We start from the raw sequence: 22570 nt of genomic DNA, 5'->3' as shown, positions 1-22570 counted from the left end.
GGGCTGGCCTGTGAGCGTTTGGTGGGGTGAGCTGCCCTGGTCCTGCCGCTCCAGGCCTATTTTTTCCTAAAACCACACAGAACAGTGAAAAGGCGCCCAGTCTGAGTCGCTCAGCTACCTTTCCATGTGATGTCGGTCAAAGAGGACGGAATTCTCCGGGGAGGCTGAGGGAGACAGAGCACTGCCCTTGCCACTGTAGACACCTGGACGGGGCTATTCCGAGACGCGTCGGCTTCCCAACCTCCTGGGTGATATAGGTCCTGCTCAGTGATCCTTGCACTCTTGCTAGGGTGCTGTTTCACTAACAGCCCGGGGGAGGTGTCACCAGGGAAGGAGCAGAATTGTGAGGGAGGCGGCCCCCACCCCCACTCGTGCTGCCAGTAAGCCACGCACAGCTTCTGGGGTGAGTTCATCTGATCGGAAATATGGTTCTTCCTCAACCAGCACTGGAATTTGCCTTTCCTGGAAACCACGTGAGCCCCTCGCTTCTTCTAAGCTGGCCAGCTGGTGGTCATCACATTGGCCGTGACGTCCGTGTCCAGTTAGCAGACTGCAGGCGCCCGCCCCACCCAACACCAGGGCCGCACCCTCCTTGAGCGCCCAGCCTGACAACTCAGGAGCAGCACCTGGTGGTGGCACCAGGGTCAGGTAAGGTACCTGAGGCCTCAAGTGGGCCTTCCCACTAAGGGGCTGGGGTGTCACCTGGAGACGGTCCCATGGCTGGGACCTCTGAGGCTTCTGTTCAGCATGTTTGGCTGCTCGCTTCCTGCTCATTTGGAATTCACACACAGACCTAAGCCCCGAAGCTGGAAGAAGGCTGTCTGTCTGTAGAAAATGGCATTCTTGTTGCTCGGAGCACACCCCTGAACCATAGGCTTCACCTCAGAAACGGCGGGGCACTGGCCACAGTGGGTTCTTTCTGCATGGTATTTCGAGTTTGTTTTATTTTATTTTTTTTTAAGTGCAGAAACAGATTGTGTGGACATCAGAGTAAGAGATGGGAAGCAGAGTGAACACTGAATCGTGACAAGCACCGAGCCTTTTCTGCTCAAAAAAATCCCTGTCTGAATACATTCTTCTTCCTCCTTCCTCTAGAGAGGTTTGAGTCTGGGTCGTTTGCGTACTGAGCGTCTCCACTGAGAAGGCGAGATACAGGTTCTATTGTCCTGGTGTGGTTAAGTGCCCGAGTCAACTCCGACTCAACGAGACACTTGGTTCCCAGCAGAGGCACCTTTTAAACAGCTGGACAGGACCTTGAGGGAGGAACGATTTTTTTTTTTTGAGCGTTTGAGAGCAGGAGGCCTTGGCTGGTCTTTGGGGTGCATAAAGTAGATGCGGGGAGAGCCTGGGGAATATCTATCCCCGACACGGCGTGAGCATGAACAGCTGCCATGTCCGAGGCGAAGGCCCCTTTCCGGGGGGCTTGTGTAGGCGGCTCCTGGCCCCGCCGCCGTAAGCCAGTGGCGGATCATCTCGAACTTGTTTACCTGTTGGCTCCAGAGAGTCCTATGGGCCTGCTGCATGCTCATTAGAGGACATGGAGGTCTGAACTAGCTAATCCGGGAACACTGGCTTATTGATCTCATTCTAATGAACTGCTCGATCCTCTTGGAGTTAGGGAAAAATCACCTCTTTACCAACCTCAATCAATACGGATACAAATAAAAAAAAATACACTGACTTCAAAGGAAAACTTTTTGCTTATTTTTAAACGCACTGCAGAAATGCATCTGTTTTCTGGGCACTGCTGTATCAACACCTCCCATTGCCAGGACGGCCAGGAGAGGAGGCAGGAGAAGTTGGGCAGGTAACTGCTCTGAGTCGGGAGACATGGTGCTGCCCTGCGGCAGCATCCAGCATCCAGCATCGGCCAAGCAGGGCTCCAGCTCCCCCCACAGGCCCCACCCTGCTCTGCAACGTGGGCACGCAGCCCACAGCAGACACAGAATGAGCGTCCAAGAGGGGTCAGATGGACCCCAGGACAGGGCTCCAGGAAAGAGAAGAGAAGGAAGACCACGCCCCCTGCCCTCCCACCATGCACAGAGCCCAGAGGATGTCTCTGGCATGTCACACGTGGGCACAGTCACACCTGTCACTGCCGGGCCTGCCTGGAGCCTGTACAACGGGTCACCCCACAGGACCCATTTCACAGCTGGGGAGGAGGAACTCTGGGTGCCCAGGCTCCCACCGGTGGGGGGCAGACTTGCCTGACCCCTGGGCCCAGTCCTCAGCACCCCCAAGTCCCAGACCTCACTCTCCTCAGAGCCACAGATGCCAACATGCCGGGGGGGGCGGGGGGCGGTGCGCACAGGGAAGGGTGATGCTGTTGGCTCCCGGTGATTGAGTTTGGGCACCAAAGCGGCAGGCACATGACTCCTTTCATGAAGGTCAATGTCGCTACCCGCGCCCTCTGGGACTGACTCGGCCAGCTGTAAATGTAACCAGCCTGGCTCAAAGTGAGCCACCAAGGAGCTTACCAGCTCCCCAGCCAGACGCTCCCTGTCAGGCCCTGGTGCCATCTTGGTGAGCCGGGCACCTTGGGGTCGAACAGACCCAAGCGGGGCTTGTCCCCTGCACCGAAGAACCTGCCCCAGCCTGCAGTCCTCCCAAGTCCACGCTCTTCCCGCCCAGGCTCTTGGGAGAATTAGCAGAGTGTAAGGAAGAGAGGCAGTGAGGCCCAGACAGACGACGGCTGCCGTTGGTTCTGCCGGCTCGGCTCTGGCCCATAGCAGCCCCACCATCTTCGCGATGCTCACAATGCTTGGGTCCACCATGCAGCCCGCAGGTTGACCCATCTTACTGAGGGTCTTCCTCTCTTTCGCTGACCCTCTGCTCTCCCAAGCATCAGGTCCTTCCTGCTCCAGGGACCAGTCCCTCCTAATCACAGGTCCACAGTACGTCTGATGGGGAGCATCCGGTTGTACATCTTCCGAGACAGATGTGTTTACTCTTCCTGCAGCCCGTGGTACACTCGATCTTCTGCGCCCACCCCAAAATTCAAAGCCATCCATCCTCCCCCTTCATTCCGAGACACCCACTGTTGTTCCCGTCTTCCTTGTTCCTGATCCAGGGTCCGCATGCAGATGAGGCGGTTTAAAAATAGAGAAGCTCCATCTCATCCGTCAGAGCAAGGCCAGTGGCTGGCCGCAGGACGGGCCATCAATTGCTTGTGTGCAAGTTGAAGTTGAAGAAAATTAAATCAAGTCCACCCGAGCCCAAGCACAAGCGGAGCTGCACCGGCACCAGAATGTAAAGAGTTTCTCAAGGGCAGGTGGGACACACTCACAGGACCGGGGGGACCTGGTGGGCAGAGGGAGGACGGCGAAGGCATGCTGCAGGAGGAGAGCAAGAAGTCGGGGAAGAGGAAGACGGGCAGAAACGACCCAAGTGGGTGTCCCTTGAAGAGACGTTGAAACGCTCCTGAGCGCAGCGGCTGGAGCAGGAAGAAGGGGCGGTGGTGATGATTCCAGAGGGCGGCCCGAGAAGACGGCATGCCATCATGCCACGTGCAGGGCAAGGCAAGCCCTGGGACCTAGCAGGGAGGCCTGCGGGGAGTGGGACTGCTCCATCCATTTTCTGAGTGTTAAACCACAGGGATCTAGCTACTTGACACCCTATTAAAAATAAAACTAGCCAACACTGAGCCCCCGGCAGTTTCTCACCGAGGTCTGGGCTACCTCCAGGCCCATGAGGAAGAGTTGGTGGGGGCGGGGGAGGGTTGTCTGTCCCAACAGATCAATTACAGATCAGTTTTCTGGGGTGCAGAACTTGCTGTCCTACCAGCAAGTGTGTAAGAACCGTGTTGGGGCCCCAGGGGCACCCAACGAAGTCTGTCCTGACTCAGGAGTCAAATCACAATGCCAAAACCATGAGGAAGGCAGTCACAGAGCTGCCCCATGGCAGCCATGAAGGTGCCCTGATGGGCGATGGCACACCAGGGCGGGGGTGGACATCTGCCTTGGGGTGTGGTCAGAGGCAGAGGTAGCAGTCATGTGGGTGGAAATGTGCACAGGGCCTTCAGATTGTCCCCACTGGGCAGCCCCATCTATTGCTCCACAGGAGAAAGGCTAAAGAGAGACCATCTCAAAGACAGGGTGCTACAGCAACATGTGGGGAGACATCGGACTATGCTGGCTATCAGAGAAGAGCGCCCGGGGTCTTAAAGGCTTGTCTTAAAGCAAACAGCCATCTAACAGAAGTGACAGCTAAATCCGCACAGAGGACGCACACCAGCCTGGGGGATCCGAGGATTATAAACAACAAAATCCAAGACCGGAGGAGGGAACTGTGTGAGAGCTTAACTTCTGAGCAGAAAGCAAACTTTGTCTGACAGACAAAGCTCCAAATCCGTTGGCAAAGTCCCCACCTAGGCTAAGCCTCAAGTGAGCTCCCTCTGACCACTGGCCAGGGATCTGAGAGCCTTGCTAGAGTGGATTGGAAAGTGGATTAGTGCAGACGTGGCGAGGTTAGAGGTGGTGAATTGAACACCCTGACAATTTGTTCTCGCTTTTGATCCGTTTTAATGTGTCCTGGTTTTTATTAGTTTCTGCTTGAGGGTTTTTTAATTTTGTTTATTTGGGTTTTTTTTTTTGAAAGTTTGTCTCTGTTTTATTTTGGTTTGGGTTTTGGGTTTTTGTCTTTGCTCCTTGTATGTTTCTGTTTATATGAAACCCAGACTAGGTAAGCCTATAGACCCAATAACTAGATTAATCATTTCTTAGAGTTACGGCAGGAAAGTGTGAGGGGCGCATGGGGAGCTATTAATAATGAGTCTAAGAAAGAAGAAAATGTGCTAAAATTGATTGCAGCAATGAGTGCACAACTCTTTAATATGCTCAAACCATTGAATTATATGTTGTGAATTATATGTCGATAAAACTCTTAAAATTAAAATTGGAAGGAAAAAAAAAGGTGGAGGCTTCCAGGCTCAGCAACCACCCACAGGGCACCTCGGCTTTGTCTGCAGGGTCACTGCGCACTGGAAATGACTCAAGGGCAGGGGGTTTGGGCGAGTGGTCTAGACCCAGGCCAGCTGCTGCTCCAGATAGAGAACAAGCCTGCATGGGACCCTACTCCAGGCACCCAGGGAAGGCAACAGAGTGTCCTGCCTGGCCAGGGCTCCAGGGCCCAGAGAGCTCCCCACTCTCAGAGTGAATCGGGCAGCCCCTGTCCAGTCCTGTCTAGAACCCCAGAACTCAGGGGATCGTAAGATGTGCCATGCTGGCTTCTTCTGCCTGCAGGACGGCTGATCCACCAGACAGGTGGCAAAGCTGGGGTGGTCCCCAGGGCCCCCCCTGCCTAAGGTGCCTGCAATGTTTCATTAGGAAAACTACAGGCTGAACCCCGAAAATAATTCCTCTGTGAGCAGATCTTACTGAGGCATTGATTCACGACTGTCGTATAAGCCAACAGCCTGTCAGAACTATAAATTAGCAAGATAAAATGTGGCTGGCCCTCCGTATTTCAGCCGGCCTAGCAAACCTTCTGATTTTCAACTGTATTGATTGAGGCCACTGGGATAAACGGCCTTGGCGCCCAGTGCCCATTAAGGGTGCTGGGCACCGAGTGACTAATTCCCTGGGCTGGGAGGACGCCCACGCTGCCTGCAACTGGCAGAGGCTCTAATGAGATTGAAACAAAAAAGCCCCGTCACCGAGGGTGGGGAAGCAGCTCACGCTGAAGGGATGGAACCGGGGGCAGAGAAACCAGGAGGTCTCACGAAGTGGCCGGAAACCAGGCTGCCCACCTGCCCCCAACCCTGGGGAAAGAGAGCACCACCATGGCCAGGGCTGGGACTCAGGGACCCCCATGTCCTGGGGGGGACGAGTGGGTAGGATGGGGACATGGAGGAAGGGAGCATCCTTTGCTCCCCCAAGAGAAAAGACTGGGGCTGGTACCTTAAAAAAAGAGACCATGAAACCAGCACCAGACCCCTGACCAGGCCCTCCCCAGGGCACATGACCATGCCAGGCGTTGCACACAGTAGGTGCTCAACAAGCAATCGCTGCCCGAATGGCACTGGACTGTGCGCTGGGTGCCCAAGAGGCACCCCATTCCCAGTCGGGCAGTGTGGGAACATCCTCAACCAAGGGGGAGTGGGGCAGTCCTGAGGGGGGGGCCACCTGCCCCTCTGCAGCAGCCCCAGGACCCCTGAAGCCCCCATCTCCATCCTCTCCCACTGCCAATTGCCTCAGCTCCCGCAGGCCTGCCTGGAGCCCCAGCCAGTCCTTCTCCTCTGCCTCTAGCTAGCAGCGGTCCCCTACTGCCATCTGCTGCTGCAGCCCTCACTAGACACCCAGGAGCACCCGTGGGCGTCTGAAGAGTCTAGGCTCCACACCACACTCACACTCACACACACACCTGTGAACTCTCTCAAACTCACACACACCTGTGCACTCTCACACTCACATATACTCACTCGTCTCTGCACTCACACACTCACCTAGCTTATTGCGAGCACACACCTGTGCACTTTCTCACTCACTCTCACACATACACCTACTCACACATCTGTGCACTCTCACTCACACACACTCACACATGCTTACCCACAACACCTATGCCGTCTCTTGCACACACACACACTCAGACACCTACCCACATACCAGTGCATACTGTCACACACCTACTTTCATGCACCTGTGCACTTTCAGCCACACTCATCCACACACTTCTACACACCTACTCACACACATGCACACTCACACATACTAATAACACTCCTAAACATACGCTTTCATGTTCTCACACCCACACACTAATATACACTCACTCTTACACCTCTACTGATGTACACACCTGTATTCTCTCACACCCACTTACAAACCCATTCACACACACACTTACACACTTGTTGCACACACTCACAACCACATCCACACCCACTAGCATACCCCCATACCTACACCTACTCACACTCACACATTATCACATACCTACACACACCATCACACAATGCACCCACACAAATTCCCACATCTATACACACATTCACAATGTATCACACACTCACACCCAAACTCAGCCTCAATCATACATATACACACACTCCTATAGCCACTCACACTCAGACACACATTCACATTATCACATACATACACACAGACCCACATGCCTAGAAATTCACATATACACCCATGTACCCACCCATATACCCACTCACTGACTGACACACACACAAACAAACACATATACACTCCCACTGCACAAAACCAAACTCACTGCCATCGAGTTGATGCCAGCTCATAGCAACCCTACAGATCAGGGCAGAATTGCCCTGTGGGTGTCTGAGACTGCAACTCTTCAGAGGAGTAAAAAGCCTCATCTTTCTCACAAGGAGCAGCTATTGGTTTTGAACAGTGGACCTTTCGGATCACAGCCCAACCTGTAACCACTACGCCATGAGGGCTCCTCGCATACTCATACACTCATTCATATAGACACCCTCACACAAATACGCATTCTCTAATACAGATATGCACATGCAGACTCTCACACACTCACAGGCACACACAGATCTACACGGACACTCACATGGGGAGTTGTGGGTTTAACACCTGGCAGATGAGAAGATGAGAGGCAAAGGCCACCCAGAGCCCAGGAATGTTCCTGGTGAGGCGCCAGCCAGCACCCAGTGGGTACAGGGGTAAAAGTAGGCACTGGGGCCCCGTGCCTGGCTGGAGGACCACCAAGGGAACGGCCATGTTATCACAGTCCATGGTCTTGCTCCATCACCACCTTGACCTTGTCTGGATGTGAAAGGGTTAGGTCCACCTCTGCAGCCTTGATGGCTTGAATGGCCCTTGGGACACACACTGTCTTAGAGTGGAGTGGGCAGGCAGGGGCTTTGCCGTCTGGCTGCTCACTGGGCCCTGTGTGAATCTGGAGTGCTGGCAGGACTCCCCTCTGAGGGTGAGGATCTGGGGTCTGTCTACCCTCAGACGGCACCTCACTCGCTGAGCCTGTGGACTGGTGAGCCCTGAGCAGGTCCAGTGGCCCAGGAACCCACGGAAGAAAGCACCGTGCCATTGGTCTCTGCCTGCAGCCCTGACCAGGCCAGTCCACCGCCCACCCTGTTGATCACGTGCTACCAAGAGGCCTCCTTATCCACCAGATGAGGACATGCCCACCATAGACTCCCGTGGGGACCACCAGGCTCCTATGCACAGAGCCACAGGCAGGCCTCAAACTGACAACACACACAACAAGAGAGCACAGAGGGCCTGGGAGGTCACACCCAGGGCTCCGAGCTGAGCAGGATGGGCCAGCTGGACACCAGCCCCCCAGAGACCCCCAGACCACTGCCCTGCCCCCAGGCCTACTCCAAGCACCAGCACAGAGCTGCGCACGTGGAACCTGGCGTCCTGGTTCCTTTCCTGCCTATCCAGAGCCCCACAGGGGCTTCCGGGGAATTTCTGGCACCAGAGAACTCAGCTGCACCCCCCCCCCAGCCCTGCTAAGGACGCCAACAGACAAGGGACTGTGGACGAGCCCTGGAGTGCAGGAAGCAAAGTGGGGGCACTAACTGACTTGGGAGCCCCAGGCAGTACCAGCTCCTCTGTCCTCGAGCCCTTGGCATGCTCCGCACAAATCCACGTCCCGGAGCTGCACACAGGCATCGGAGCAGAACGTCCACTGGGTCCTCGGAGCCTCCTCGGCCTCTGTGAGAGCTGGGAAGTTAAACCCCTCTCTACGAATTATGGGCCTGAAATTGATGGAAACTCAGCCTCTTTATCTAGCCCCACTGTGGGGCTCGGGCAGCCCGGGGATCTGTCCTGGGCAGCTGGCAGGCCCAGTGACACCCTCTGTGGTATACCTGGGGATCGTGTGCCAGGTGCTTCCTGGCAAGGATGCGGAGGTCAGCTGGCAGCTCTGGGGCCCGGGGCTTGGGGAGTGACCCAGAGAGGCGCACCTGTTTCGAGGTCTGTTAAGTGCAGGGCAAAGTCGAAGCCACCGCTGAGGATGCGCCGGCCACAGGGGGCCCAGCGGGCGGCGCGCACGGCCTCGGTGTGCAGGGTGTAGGTCTGTAGGCAGTGCCCTGTGTCCACGGCGTCCCACACCTACAAGGCAAACACAGACAGCCCCGTGTCACCAGAGGTCTGGGGCCCAGGTGCAGCACGACCCCGCCCAGGAGACAGCCCCAGGGTGTACACAGGATGTCTTTTGACAATGGAGACTATTTTGGGAGGCCAAATGTTTCCCAGTAGAAAAGGTACAGGTGTGAGCTGGACAGGCAGGGGGAATATTGGGGGGCACTACTCCCAGAAGTCTCTCCTGAGTCCTGCTACCCATCTGCCTGCCTGCCTGCCGGGGCTCAGACCAGTAACTTTTAAGTTGCCTCCGAGTCTGGAGGTGGTCCAGAGAAGGAGATGGACCCCCCAGGAGGACGACACAGCAGTTTTAGTTCCAGGTCAGTAACTGAGGCGAAGCCCTGGGTGGCAAATGGTTGGCTTGAGTCCGCACGGCCTGAGATGAAGGTGGGGGCTTTTCCAGCTCTGGTGAACTGATCTGAGCTGTCCACCCTGCTCACCCCCAGGGGGCATGCTCACCCCCAGGGGGTATCATCGGTTCAATCAGAGCAGTCCCTCCTCAGTCCTGGACACGGTGCTCCAAGAAGGCATTGCCAGGCCTGGTTGGACACGGGTTGGCCCAAGGTCTGCTGTCCAGTTTCAAGGGGCAGAGAACAAACATCTTCCTGGGACAAGGGAAGGTCCTGTCCCCGTGGGAATGAGGCCCGAGGGAGGAAGCCCTGGGTAGCCAGTGGCTTATGGAATAAGTTCCCATGCCTACCAGGCCAGAAATGGGATGGAACAGTTTTCCGGTGCAAAGTTCCAGCCCCAGCAAGGAAAGGCCAGGGTGTGAAGTCAGTTGCCAGGTGGCACATACCATAGCACTGTGGGTTACGCATTGCACTGCTAACCTCAAGGTCAACAGTTTGAAACCATCAGCTGCGCCTCGGGATTTCGGAAAATGGGACTTTCTACTCCCATGAAGTCACCCTCTCGGAAACCCCTGGGGGGCACTTCTACCCTGCCCTCTAGCATCCCAATGAGTCGGCATCGACTCCACGGCGGAGGGTTTGAGGTTGGGGTCTGCAGAGTGGTCCTCAGCTGATCCGTCTGGGTTGCGGGTACGTGGGTGGCTTAGAGTGTGTATGCACACTTTCTTTCATACTTTAAAATATGCGCTGCCACCCCCTGGAGTCCGACTCACACATGTCAGGGTAGACGCGCTCCTGTGGGCTTCTGAGGCTCGTCACCAGAGCAGAAGGCCCCGTCTCTCTCGCTCAGAGCAGCCGGTGGTTTCCAACTGTGGATCGGTTCGCGGTCCAATGCATGGCCACGAAACCACCAGGGCTCCGTTAAAAGCAAACCCGCTGCCATGGAGAAGCTGCCCCTCAGCGACCCTACAGGACAGGGTGGAACTGCCCCTGGGGTGGGGGGGTTCCTAGACAGTCACTGATGAGTGGGGGAGACAGCACCATCTCTCTCCCACAACTTAAAATGAAAGTGCTAAATCCTTAGCAGGGGAGGCAGAGGACGGGAGGAGGTCGAGGAAGAGGAAGGAGGGAGGAAAGGCAAGAAGGAGATGGCAGAGGGAGGGAGGGAAAGGAGGGACGGGCGGAGGGGGGGGAGAAAATGACCAAAAACGGAGGCATCCTGGTCAGAAGCAAACAAAATGGGATGCCTGGAGCCACCACGGGGCCCGTCCAGGAAGCCCTCCGTCTGGAATCTGCCGAGCAAGGGAGCAGGACCCAGCAGAAGGAACGCAGTGGGACTGCTGACACATCGTGAAAAATGTGCCCGTGTCACCGAGCAATAGGCACGGGAATTGTTCAAAGGAAACCTAATTTGCTGTGTCAACGTTCACCAAAAACACGCTCACTTTCACCACCCCCTAACGTCAGCGGCCCGAGAACTATCTTCACAGGAACGCTGGCTGGCTCTCTGGCCCGGAGGTCGGTGGGGTGGTGTTGATCACCCCCCCCTCCACCCAGCTGGCAGTCAGAGTCACCTGGGGCGAGGGAGAGGAGAGGCCTGGCTAATCGCTCTCCCTAATTGAACTGACTGTGGCTGTCAGGTTGCAGAGAGTAATGGCCAACGTGGCAGCAGCCAGGGGTGTGAGTCTTTTTTAAATTACATAATCAGAGAGCCTCTCTGTCTGGTGGCAGGAAGGAGTTAAGTCATCCGTCAAGCCTTCCAGGACGGCTTGATGTCTTAACCGGGGATGTTCCACATGTCCCCGGTTCAGGACTCCTGCAGCGAGTGAGATGGGTTACAGCCACCTGCCCTCCTCACACTGTGCCTGTGACCCGGCACTTATGCCTGCCTGTGGGGCTGTTCAGCTGGCTCCTTTGGGGGTTGATCTTAAGAGACGGGCAGCCCCCTTGTAAAATTTCCAAATGGTACCCAAGTGCCCCAAACAAAGTCCCTTGGAAATCAACTACAGACCGTGGGCACTCTGGTTACAGCGGAAATAAGGGGGCTCCGTACATGTGTCAAAACCCAGAACGCCACCAAGGAGCTCAGAGTCACCCCTGAACCCACCATCTGCAGGCAATGGCTGTCAAACTTCAGAGGGACCTCTGCCTTGAGGTGCCCCAGGGCTCGGCGTGGCGCCTGGCTGTGCCTCAACGTCTCAGCAGTCCCTCGTTCCCCGGGAGATGCACCAAGATGCCTTCTGACTCTCACGCGCTACGCAGAGGGCTGTGCAGGCACCCAAAGAGATGGGCCCTGGGCTGGGGAACTGGGCCAGCCCCTGCCTTCCTGGGCTGTACCTTTCAGGGCTGGGACTGCGTTCCGGCTACGGGCCAATCTGGAGAGACATGGTAACCGTCTCACTCCGGCCACTGTGTATCTCAGGTTGCTCCACATTTGGACGCTATTGGTAAGCAGAATGTCTACATCTGGGTCTCGCAAGATTTATTTCTAGTGTGGAGCAATACAAACCATTTGTGTCCACTAACCTTGGGTCCTGCAGCGTCGAACACACTCGCCAGCCTTGGAAGAGGCCCTGTGGGCTGTCCAAAGCTGGATGGGCAAGCATGGCAGTTGTGGAAAGGCAGTTTTACTTCCTCCTTTCTCACTTGGAGAGCTTGTGCTCGCTTAGAACAGCAGTTCTCAACCTGTGGGTCGTGACCCCTTTGGGAGCTGAACAACCTTTTCACAGGGGTCGGCTAAGACCATCGGCAAACACATATTTCTGATGGTGTTGGGAACCGAGACACCGCAGGTCACCCACATGCAGATAGACTGATCTGGTGAGAAAGAAGCTATCTCAACCTTCCCACTGACACTGGCTTTTTAAGCATACTGTCGCAAAATGTAACAATGTAGTTTACTGTTGTTATATTAAGACTGTTACCCATGCTACACCATGCTTCAAGACAAAATTTCATTTATTTGTCATTAGAAATAAATATTTCACAATATATAATTACATATTGTTTTTGTGATTAATCACTATGCTTTAATTATGTTCAATTTGTAGCAATGAAAAGGCATCTTGCATATAAGATATTCACATGCTGATTCATAACAGTAGCAAAATTACAGTTATGAAGTAGCAAGGAAAATAATTTTATGGTTGGGGGGGTCATCACCACATGAGGAACTGTATTAAATGGCCATGGCATTAGGAAGGTGGAGAATCACTGTCTTAGAACTTCAGGGGAAGTCGTAATAAAGAATTTTTCAAGACCAACAATTTAACCCATGTGAAATCCCCTTTGTCACCTACATCAATGGCAAAGACACACATATACTCCACACATGGAGGGCTAGGAAGCTAGTCAACTCCTGCTGTGAAAAGAGAGCACAGAGAAGCTCTGTATCGTCCATCAGAACAAGGCAGGGGACTCACTGTGGAACAGACCATCCGTTGCACATGTGCAAGTTCAAATGGAAGGGGAAGACAGAGCAAGTTCTTAAGGACCAAAGTGCAGCCTTGCGTATATCCCTCCTTAAATCAGAAACCACATCAAGGACAACTTTGACACACTGAGCGAACCCTAATGTCCAAAGACCAGACAAATGGTGGGGTGACATCAATGACTGCACCCATGAAGAAAGCAAACGGCCACTAAGAAGAAGAGAGGGAGGGAGGCAGGGAGGCAGGGAGGCAGGGAAGGAGGTAGAAGGGACCAAAATGGATGTTGGAAGAGACTAAGAAACTTGCCACTGGATGTAGAGCAGCCAAAGCAAAAGGGGAAAAAAACAAACCATGAAATCAAAGAACCAAATAAAAGGCAAAGGAAAGTATCACAATGGACTGCGGTGAAGGCCGGGGTTAGAAAACCAAAGAGGAAGGACGCATTCAGCATTTCTCAAGCAGGAAGACCCAGAGAGAAACACTTGGCCTTGAGTTGCAATATCGAAGGATTCCATGGTCAAAAACATGTGAATGTGGTAGAAAGCAACCAAAGAAGATGGAACGATTGCAAGGAGTTGCAGTACCAAGAAGAGCTGGTTGACATTAAAATATATGCTTAGCGCCTGTTCAAAAACCCTGGTACTCGAGGAAGAAGTCCGAGCTGTGTGGAAGGCACTGGAGAAAATCAAGGCTCTAGGACACGCCTGAATTGTTTCAACAAGCAGACTCAGCCCTGGAAGCACTCACTCATCTATTCCCAGAAATCTGGAAAAGCACTGCCCGGCCTTCGATAGGGAAAGGTCCACGAATGTGCATATTCCTTGGAAAGGTGATCTAACAGAGTGCAGAAATTATCAAATAATATCATTAGCATCACATGCAAGTAAAGCTATGGTGAAAACAATTCAAAAACGTTTGCTTCAACACATCCACAGATATCTGTCAGAGAATCCAGTAGGGTTCAGAAGATGGCATCGATGAGGGATACCATGGTTGATGTCAGATGAATCTTGAATGCAAGCGGAAAATACTAAAAAACACTGTTTACCTGTGTTTTATTTCCTACACAAGGCCGTTCACTGGGGAGGTCGTGAGAGATTGTGGATAATGTTGGGAAGAATGGAAATTCCAGAACGCTTAACTCTTAGCTGTGTTCATGGGGAACCTGCACAAACACCAAGAACCAGCTGTTTGAACAGAACAAGACACTGCATGGTTTAAATCAGGAAAAGCGTGTGTCGGGGTCCTATATGATCACTAACTACATTTATTCAACATGTACCCTGGGCAAGGAATTGAGCCACTGGTCCGTCAGAAGCACATGGCATCAGGATGAGAGGAAGGCTTTTTAGAAACCTAGGATATGCAGATGGCATAGCCTCGCATGCTGACACGAAGAGGACTTGAAGTACTGGCTGATGAAGACTACAGACGACAACAGCCTGTCCTGTGTGGATTACACCCGAACATAAAGGACACAGAAGTACAATTGGAGCAGTAGACAACAGCGTGATAAATGGAGAAGAGATTGACACCGTCAAGGGTTCCATTTTCCTTGGATTCATAATTCATACCCATGGAAGCAGCAGTCAAGAAATCGAATGATGAGCTGCACCAGGAGAATCTGCTGCACAAGATCTCTTTTAAAGCTGAGAAATCACCTTGAAGGCTAAGGCGCTCCCGACCTAAGCCCTGCTATTTTAAGTCACCTCAAGTGCACTCGGAATCTGGACAATGAATAAGAAAGAGCAGAGAAGATGGATGGCGAGGAATATTAAATATGCACGGACTCCCAAAGAATGAACAAACCTGACTTGGAAAAAGCACAGGCAAAGTTTTCCTTAGAAGTTGAGGAGGGCGAGACTTCATCTTACATAGTTTGGGCATGTTCTCGGGAGGGACACGTCCCGGAGAGGGACATCACGCTTGGTCGAGCAGAGGGGCAGAGACAGAGAGGACGACCCTCGAGGAGGTGAATTGGCACGGTGCCTGCGATCGTGGCCTCAGACCTAGGGACGGTTGTTAGTCTGGTGTAGGGCCAGGCAGTGCTTGGTTCTGTGGTGCATGGGTGGCCACAAGCCAGAACCTGTTTGATGGCACATGACAATATATTTTTGCATATGTCTATATACTTCACTGGTTTCCCTTTCCTGAGAACTCAGCCGAAAACAGGGAGATGATATGAAATAACAAGATACTCAGTTAATTCCCAAGAAAGCAGTAAAACAGGAAGGGGGAGGGAACAAAGGACTGGTGGGACAAGTTAAAAGCAAACAGCAAGATTTAAGCCCAAATGATATCAAGAATAACATGAAAAGAAAATACTCTAAACAACCCCAATTAAAAGGTAAAACATTGCTAAGTTGGCTAAGTAGGAAGACCCGGTTACACAATGCACATGTGTAACAAGCCTGCTGTAAATATAGACCTAAAAAGATGAAAAGTAAAAGGATGGACAAAGAAATGCTATGCTAATCTGTAATTTTTTAAATCCTGGAGAGAGTATGTTAATATCAAAGTAGATTTCAGAGCAAATAATATTACCAGGGATTAGAAGAGTAATTATATCATGATAAATGGGTCAATTCATCAAGAGGCCATACCACTAGGTACATAACATGAGGTACACAAGCATTTGGTGCCTAAGTACTTAGAGAATTTTAAAATGCATGATCGATCTGAACAGAGAAGCAGTCAAGTCCACAATGGTAGCAGGAGATCTCAGCACTTCTTTCCCAACAACTGGTAGAAACCATCGCCGAGAAAGCAGGAAAGATACAGAAGATGAGAACAACTCTGGCCACGTACTGGCCTGAGGGACATTTATAGGACACTCCTTCTGACCAGAGAAGAAATCAAATTGTTCCCAAGTGCATGTGGAGTGCTTATCAAGCTAGACCGTATTCTAGGCCCCAAAACAAATCCCAGTAAAATCTAAAGGAGTGAATCCATGCATATTATATTCTCTGACCACCATGCAAATAAATTAAACACATGTAACAGAAATATGTCTGGAAGATTTCCTCAGTATTTGGAAATGTAGGTGGGGGGGGGGGGAACAAACCCCCAAACAAAAAAACTAACACACACTTCTGAGTTACCCATGGATCAAGTAAGAAACTGGCAAGGGAGTTAGGACATATTTTGAATGGAAAGCAGGGATACGGGTGCCATCTTTGCCTCTAAAGAGCGCTCTGGCCGTACTTCTTCCACTCCCTGAAACCAAACTCACTGCCATGGAGTTGACTCTGACCCATTGTGACTATGGAACCTGGTAGTGTAGAACTGCCCCAAGAATGGAACCACGTGAGCAGAAAGAATCCGCTTACTCCCTTACAGGGACTGGTGGCTTTGAACTGTTAATCTTGTGGTTAACAGCCAAACAAGTAACCCACTGTGCCATCAGGCCCCTCTTAGAGATGAGAGAAGTGGGGACATTGGGGAGTCTATTGAAATCGACCACGCATTCCACAGGAGAAATGGCTGGCAGTCTGCTTCTCTAACGAATGTGACCTTGAACCCTTGGGGCTCTGTGCTATTGGGCCACTGTGAGGGACATCAGCTCGTTGGCAGACACCACATATACAGGAAGAACATTAGGGAAATATTATAACCAACTTTATTGCCTTTATTGCCAGTGAGCTTTAGAGTTTATAGAAAATTGGCAAAGCCCCTGAAAGATCCAAATAGCAAAAACCCACTCAAGATGAAATATGACCACATAACTGAAAAAGCTCTGTATCGATTAAAGAAATGGAGTTTGTAGTTAAAAGTCTTCCCACAAGGAGAACTCTGGATATGAATGGCTTCACCAGTGCATTCAACCAAAGAAATGAAATGAATTCTCCACAAACTCGTCCAGAAAATTGAAGAGAGAATACTTTCAACTCCATCTATGAGGCCCATCATCAACCTGGTATCAAACAAGAAAAAAAAATTCCAAAAGAAGAAAGCAACCAATGAATAACTTTTATGAATATAGATGCAAAAATTATTCATACAACTTTAGCAAACCCAATCCAACTGTATGTGATTTTAAGACCATGACCAAGTGGAATTTGTTCCAGATGTAAGATCAAATTTAACATTTGCAAGTCAATCAATGCAATTCCACACATTAATGGACTACAAATGAAAAGCCATCCTAATAGATGCAAAATGTGTCACCTTGTTCGCTCTCTCTCCGGATGCAATGTAGAATCACTCCCGTTTTCAACACAATCTGCTCTATTTTCAAGCCTTCACTCTGCATTGTCTTTGTGTCTATTTTGTCTTGATTCGGTATGGTTTTCTGTATATGAAACCCGGTTTAGGGACACCTGTGGCGACGACACTGGATTAACAGACTCAGAGGGACACGGGGGGTGGGGGGTGGTGGTGCTCACAGCAGGGAGAACAAGGAAGGGAAATGTCCTGGGATTGGTGATGGGTGCACAATTCTTATGAATGTGCCTAAGCCATTGTAATGAATGATATGCAAATGGCACGTCAGTGAAATTGTTAAAAATAAACTAGCTTTCTAAAACTGGTCGGTACAACTACAAAAACTGTCCTGGCATCAAGTTTACTTGTGCCAAAGACTGATCGCTTTCGATGTAAGATCAGAAGAAGGCCTTACCACAGCCGTCTGAAGAGTGTGTTGTCATGTGCCGCCAAACCAGCTGTGACTTGTGGCCACCCATGCACCACAGAACCAAGCACTGCCTGGCCCTACACCAGACTAACAACCGTCCCTAGGTCTGAGGCCACGATCGCAGGCACCGTGCCAATTCACCTCCTCGAGGGTCGTCCTCTCTGTCTCTGCCCCTCTGCTCGACCAAGCGTGATGTCCCTCTCCGGGACGTGTCCCTCCCGAGAACATGCCCAAACTATGTAAGATGAAGTCTCGCCCTCCTCAACTTCTAAGGAAAACTTTGCCTGTGCTTTTTCCAAGTCAGGTTTGTTCATTCTTTGGGAGTCCGTGCATATTTAATATTCCTCGCCATCCATCTTCTCTGCTCTTTCTTATTCATTGTCCAGATTCCGAGTGCACTTGAGGTGACTTAAAATAGCAGGGCTTAGGTCGGGAGCGCCTTAGCCTTCAAGGTGATTTCTCAGCTTTAAAAGAGATCTTGTGCAGCAGATTCTCCTGGTGCAGCTCATCATTCGATTTCTTGACTGCTGCTTCCATGGGTATGAATTATGAATCCAAGGAAAATGGAACCCTTGACGGTGTCAATCTCTTCTCCATTTATCACGCTGTTGTCTACTGCTCCAATTGTACTTCTGTGTCCTTTATGTTCGGGTGTAATCCACACAGGACAGGCTGTTGTCGTCTGTAGTCTTCATCAGCCAGTACTTCAAGTCCTCTTCGTGTCAGCATGCGAGGCTGTGCCATGTGCACATCGCGGGTTGGCATTCAGTCCTTCCCCAACCCTGGCACCATGCCCTTCTTGCTCCCAGGCTCTTTGCTTGGGGTCTATAACACACACTGAACGAGTGTTCCGGAAAGACGCAACCTTGACGCACATTCTCCTGGCTTTTAAGCGGTTGCTCAGTGTCCTCTTCTTCTGGTCAGGTGACTGAGTCCCGCTCGGTCCATGTGCAGGTACCCCAGGTGCACAATAGAGTGTTCTGGAATCCCCATTCTTCGCAGGTGATCCACTAGTCGTTATTAGCCACACAGCTGAATGCCTTTGCATAGGTGTTGTTTTTCTCTAAAAATTATTCTGGTCTCCGCTTCTTTAAGAACTCCGATTTTATACAAACCTAAACCAAACGTACCGCCATTGAGTCAATGCCAAAGCACAGAGGCCCTATAGGACAGATTGGAACTGCCCTTGGGAAATTTCCAAGACTGTAACTCGTTACGGGGGTAGAAAACCTCATCTTCCTCCTGAGGAGCATCAGGTGGCTTTGAACGGCTGACCTTGCAATGTGTAACCCCTACACCACCAGGGCTCCTCAATTTTATACACGGTGACTTCAGAAAGCTGGTAGGAAAGAGCCCCCATCTTCCCACTCCTCTTTTCCACCAACTGTCTGAAACACCTTGAATACATTAGATGAGCTGGCCATTGGCCCTCAGCTCACTTATACGCTGCTTATTTCCCCCAGCAAGCTTTGTTCCCCAGCTATTTCATTTCAAATAGTTTCTCTAGCTATGTCTTCACATTTGCTAACCTTTTCTCCTACAGTGTCTGATTTGTTTTTAATCCTGTGCAGTATAATGTGTTCATCTCCGACTTCTTATCCCATCTCTAGAAGTTCCCTTTTTCCACCTTCATGTCTTGCTCTCCCGTGCTCTCACTTGTCCCTGTCTTTGAACACAGAGAAGATGTTTAAAAGAATTGGTTTACGCCCTTGTCTGCTAACTACACCGTCATGCGTTTATGGTTCTGTTTCTGTTGACCCATCTTTCTCGTCATCGTGCTTCGTATTCTTCTGCTCCTTTGCACATCTTGTCGTCTTTCTTCAGGTGCCAGACACAGTGGTTCTTGCACTATTCGGTGATTCGAAGCAGCGACAGTGGCTACCACGTGTGACCTCTAACCCACAGAAGGGCAGTGGGAACCCAACTGCTTGGTGGGAGAAGATGCGGCCCTTCTGCTCCCGCGGAGGTTTGCAGCTTGGGAAACCAAGTCAGAAGGGACTCGACGGCCCGCGGCGTGCGTCAGGGGGTGGCGTTGTATTCCTGCTTTGTATGCCTGTAAATACTCGGAGGTTCGTCTGGGGACACGGTTAAATTGCTTGGAAACAATTTGCTCCTTTTCGGGACCGTTTCTCCGCTTCATTAAGAAGAATGAGAGCGACTTCGCGTCAGGCTAATTTCGCCCTGCTTGAGTAATCGACCAAAGGCTCCTTGAAGCGTGAGCCTTTCGCAATCTGCTTGGGAGAGATATGACGGGTTCTCCCCACCCCACCAGCTCCGTTTGGCATATCATTTACACGCCATGCGATTCAACAGTTCAATCGCATCAAGAAGTACTGTACAGTCATCGCCACAACCAGTTCCGAGACACTGTTTGTTCTTCATTCTAGTACTCATCATTAGACCCGGTTTCCCGCCCCAGCGAATCCTTAATCCAGTCACTATCGCTACAGATTTGCCTGTCCTGGATTTCACATACAGGAAAACATGTTTAAACACACACACAAACAGGGCAAAAACGAACAACGAAGTACGAGGGATTTTCCTCTTTTGAAGCTGGCATGCGTTAGCCTTGGCTCTGGGTTCTAGGCGATGCTTGCCCTGATCGATGAGGCAGGATCGATTGGGTGGGTCTGTCCGGATGGCTCCTTCCCTACCTTGGAGCGCTTCCTCATCCAGGTGTTCTAGTAAGCGCACTGCTGGGTACTTAGGGGAGACTACCTGCACCCTTCTAGAGCTTTCGCTGGCTTGCTGACTTGCTCACTCATTCACTCACTCTCTCAGCTCTGTCCTCTAGGGATTCCGATCCCACAGCATTCCCAGAAACCCAACTCTGTCTCTTCAACCCAGGAAGTCCAATGGGCTCCAGCTGGGTTCTTCCTCCCTGCACTGCATTCTGGGAACTCTCACCAGCCAGCAGTACAACTATAGGGCTCCTCTCCTTGTTTTTCCTCCTCTCTGGTGTCTGAGCACCACTGTTTGTTTGTTTGTTTGTTTACCCGGTTGTTTAAAGTTGAAGCACAAACCGGGTCCTTATTACTCCACCTTGGGCAAAAGCTCAAGTCTGGACAAATTGTTTAACAATGCGTAGTATCATTTCCCAATGTTTAGAATGTTTCGTATTGTTCAAGATCTTAATTCATTCCATTGTGATCCGAGAATATGCTCTATCTTGATTCAATCTCTGGAAATGTTTTGAGAGTTCTTTTATAGCCCAGCATTTGGCCTGTCCTAATGAGGTACTAGTTGAATCTGAAAAGTGCATATAGCTGCAGTTGTTATGCAAAGTGCTCTATAAAAGCCAATTAAAGTAATTGGTCGTTGCAGCCAGATCTTCTGTCTCTACTGATGCACCTCCGTTGGCCTGCTGGTCGCTTAGAGAAGTGCTGCCGACTCCTTCTAATTCTGGGGAAGGGACTGACCTGTTTGAAGCTCTGTGACTAAATGCAAACGCATTCATGATTGTGGCTACCTATGAACATATCCTTCAATCATGACTAAGTTCCACTCTTAATAATACTCCATCTTGTGACGCTACAATACTTCCTATCTTTCTATTCGACCGTATCTCTTTGTTCTATTTACTTTATTTACTATTAACCGATTTATGTCTTTTTAATGTGACATGCCCTTCTCGCCAGCATCACATAGTTTGCCTTGTTTTTATGTCCATTCTGATGATTTCTTTTAGTTGTAATGTTTATTTTATTTGTATATAAAATGTAGTGGGTATTAGGATCAGATATATGCAGAGACTCCAATAGGCTTACGGAAAATTGGTATTCAAAGTTGATAAAGTTTTCCCACAAACTTTGTGAAACCTGATCATATATCTATCTGATTGTTATTTGATCTGTTTTCCCCTCTTTTTTTATCCCTTCTTCCTTCTTTATGGCTGTGTTAGTCCGGGTAGACTAGAGAAACAAAATTCATAGACACTCATATGTGTATGAGAGAGGACTTTATATACAAGAGCGATTGAGTATTGAGAAAACATCCCAGCTCAGTCCAGAACAAGTCCCTAAGTTCGATATTACCCCATATGTGGATACTAGTCCATAAATTCTTCTGCAGACTCACGCAGCCATCCAGTGACGCGGAATGCACGAAGATCACTGGCCAGTGGGTGGAAAATCTTGTGGATCCAGTGGTGGTAGAAGCCTCTCAGAGCTGGCGTGGGTCTCCACATAGTTCCTCCGGCTCCCAGGGCTCTGGCTGCATCAGGGTAGCTCCGTGTGGCTTCTCAGCAAGTATGTCTCACAGGGAGTGAGCTTGTGTCCCACCTCCAATGAGCTATTTATCTCCTTAGCACCTCCAAATGAGGTCATCAAGCTGCAACCTGATTGACAGGCTAAACTCCATCCCTTCACTCTTAATTCTCAAATTGACAACAGGTTATATAACTACCACAATGGCTTTCTAATTTAATTATTTCAGAATTCCACTTCCCCTATTAACTTTTAGCTATGCTTAACATTTTTATTTGCTAATGGGGCTGCTCTAGGAATTACAATCTACCCCCTTAATAGCTTGGCCTTTTCCATGCACATAGAAGACAAGAAGCAGGCAACCATAAATATCCCTTCGTTGACCTCATCCTTTACTCCACAGGCAACGGATGCAGTCTACAGTGTTCACACAGGCTGTGAACTTATAATGTGATGTTACCATTTTAGTTTGAGCCATACGCTTCTTTAACTTAAGAAAATGAGTCTTTTGTGTTTTCTTACACATTTATAACTTTCAGGGAATCTTCGTTCTTTCCTGAACATCTGAGTTCCTATCTGGTATCCTTACTTTCTTTTTATTTTTTAATCTCCTATTGGGGCTCATACAACTCTCATCACAATCCATACGTATGTCCATTGTGTCTAGCACATTTGTACATTGTTGCCATCATCAGTCTCAAAACATTTGCCTTCTACTTGAGCCCTTGGTATCAGCTCATTTTCCCCTGCCTCCCCTCTCCCTCATGAACCCTTGATAATTTATAAACTATTATTATTTTGTCATATCTTACACTGTCTGATGTCTCCCTTCACCCACTTTTCTGTTGTCCATCACCCAGAA

General features: G+C 50.5%; 1 protein-coding gene across 4 annotated transcripts in view; it reads right to left on the bottom strand.

The window, feature by feature from the left end:
• The window catches only part of WDR25 (WD repeat domain 25), a 166803-nt gene that overhangs the window by 38178 nt on the left and 106055 nt on the right, over window positions 1–22570 (bottom strand). For all 4 annotated transcript variants that reach the window (XM_075531783.1, XM_075531780.1, XM_075531781.1 and 1 more), the window contains one exon: window positions 8912–9059. In XM_075531783.1, the coding sequence (XP_075387898.1) occupies window positions 8912–9059 (148 nt within the window). The remainder of the gene's footprint in view (window positions 1–8911; window positions 9060–22570) is intronic.

Source organism: Tenrec ecaudatus, chromosome 14 (genome assembly GCF_050624435.1).
Source record: "Tenrec ecaudatus isolate mTenEca1 chromosome 14, mTenEca1.hap1, whole genome shotgun sequence".
Classification (NCBI taxonomy): domain Eukaryota; kingdom Metazoa; phylum Chordata; class Mammalia; order Afrosoricida; family Tenrecidae; genus Tenrec; species Tenrec ecaudatus.
The sequence above is the reverse complement of the archived record's forward strand: the minus strand, read 5'-3'. Positions and strand labels throughout refer to the sequence as shown.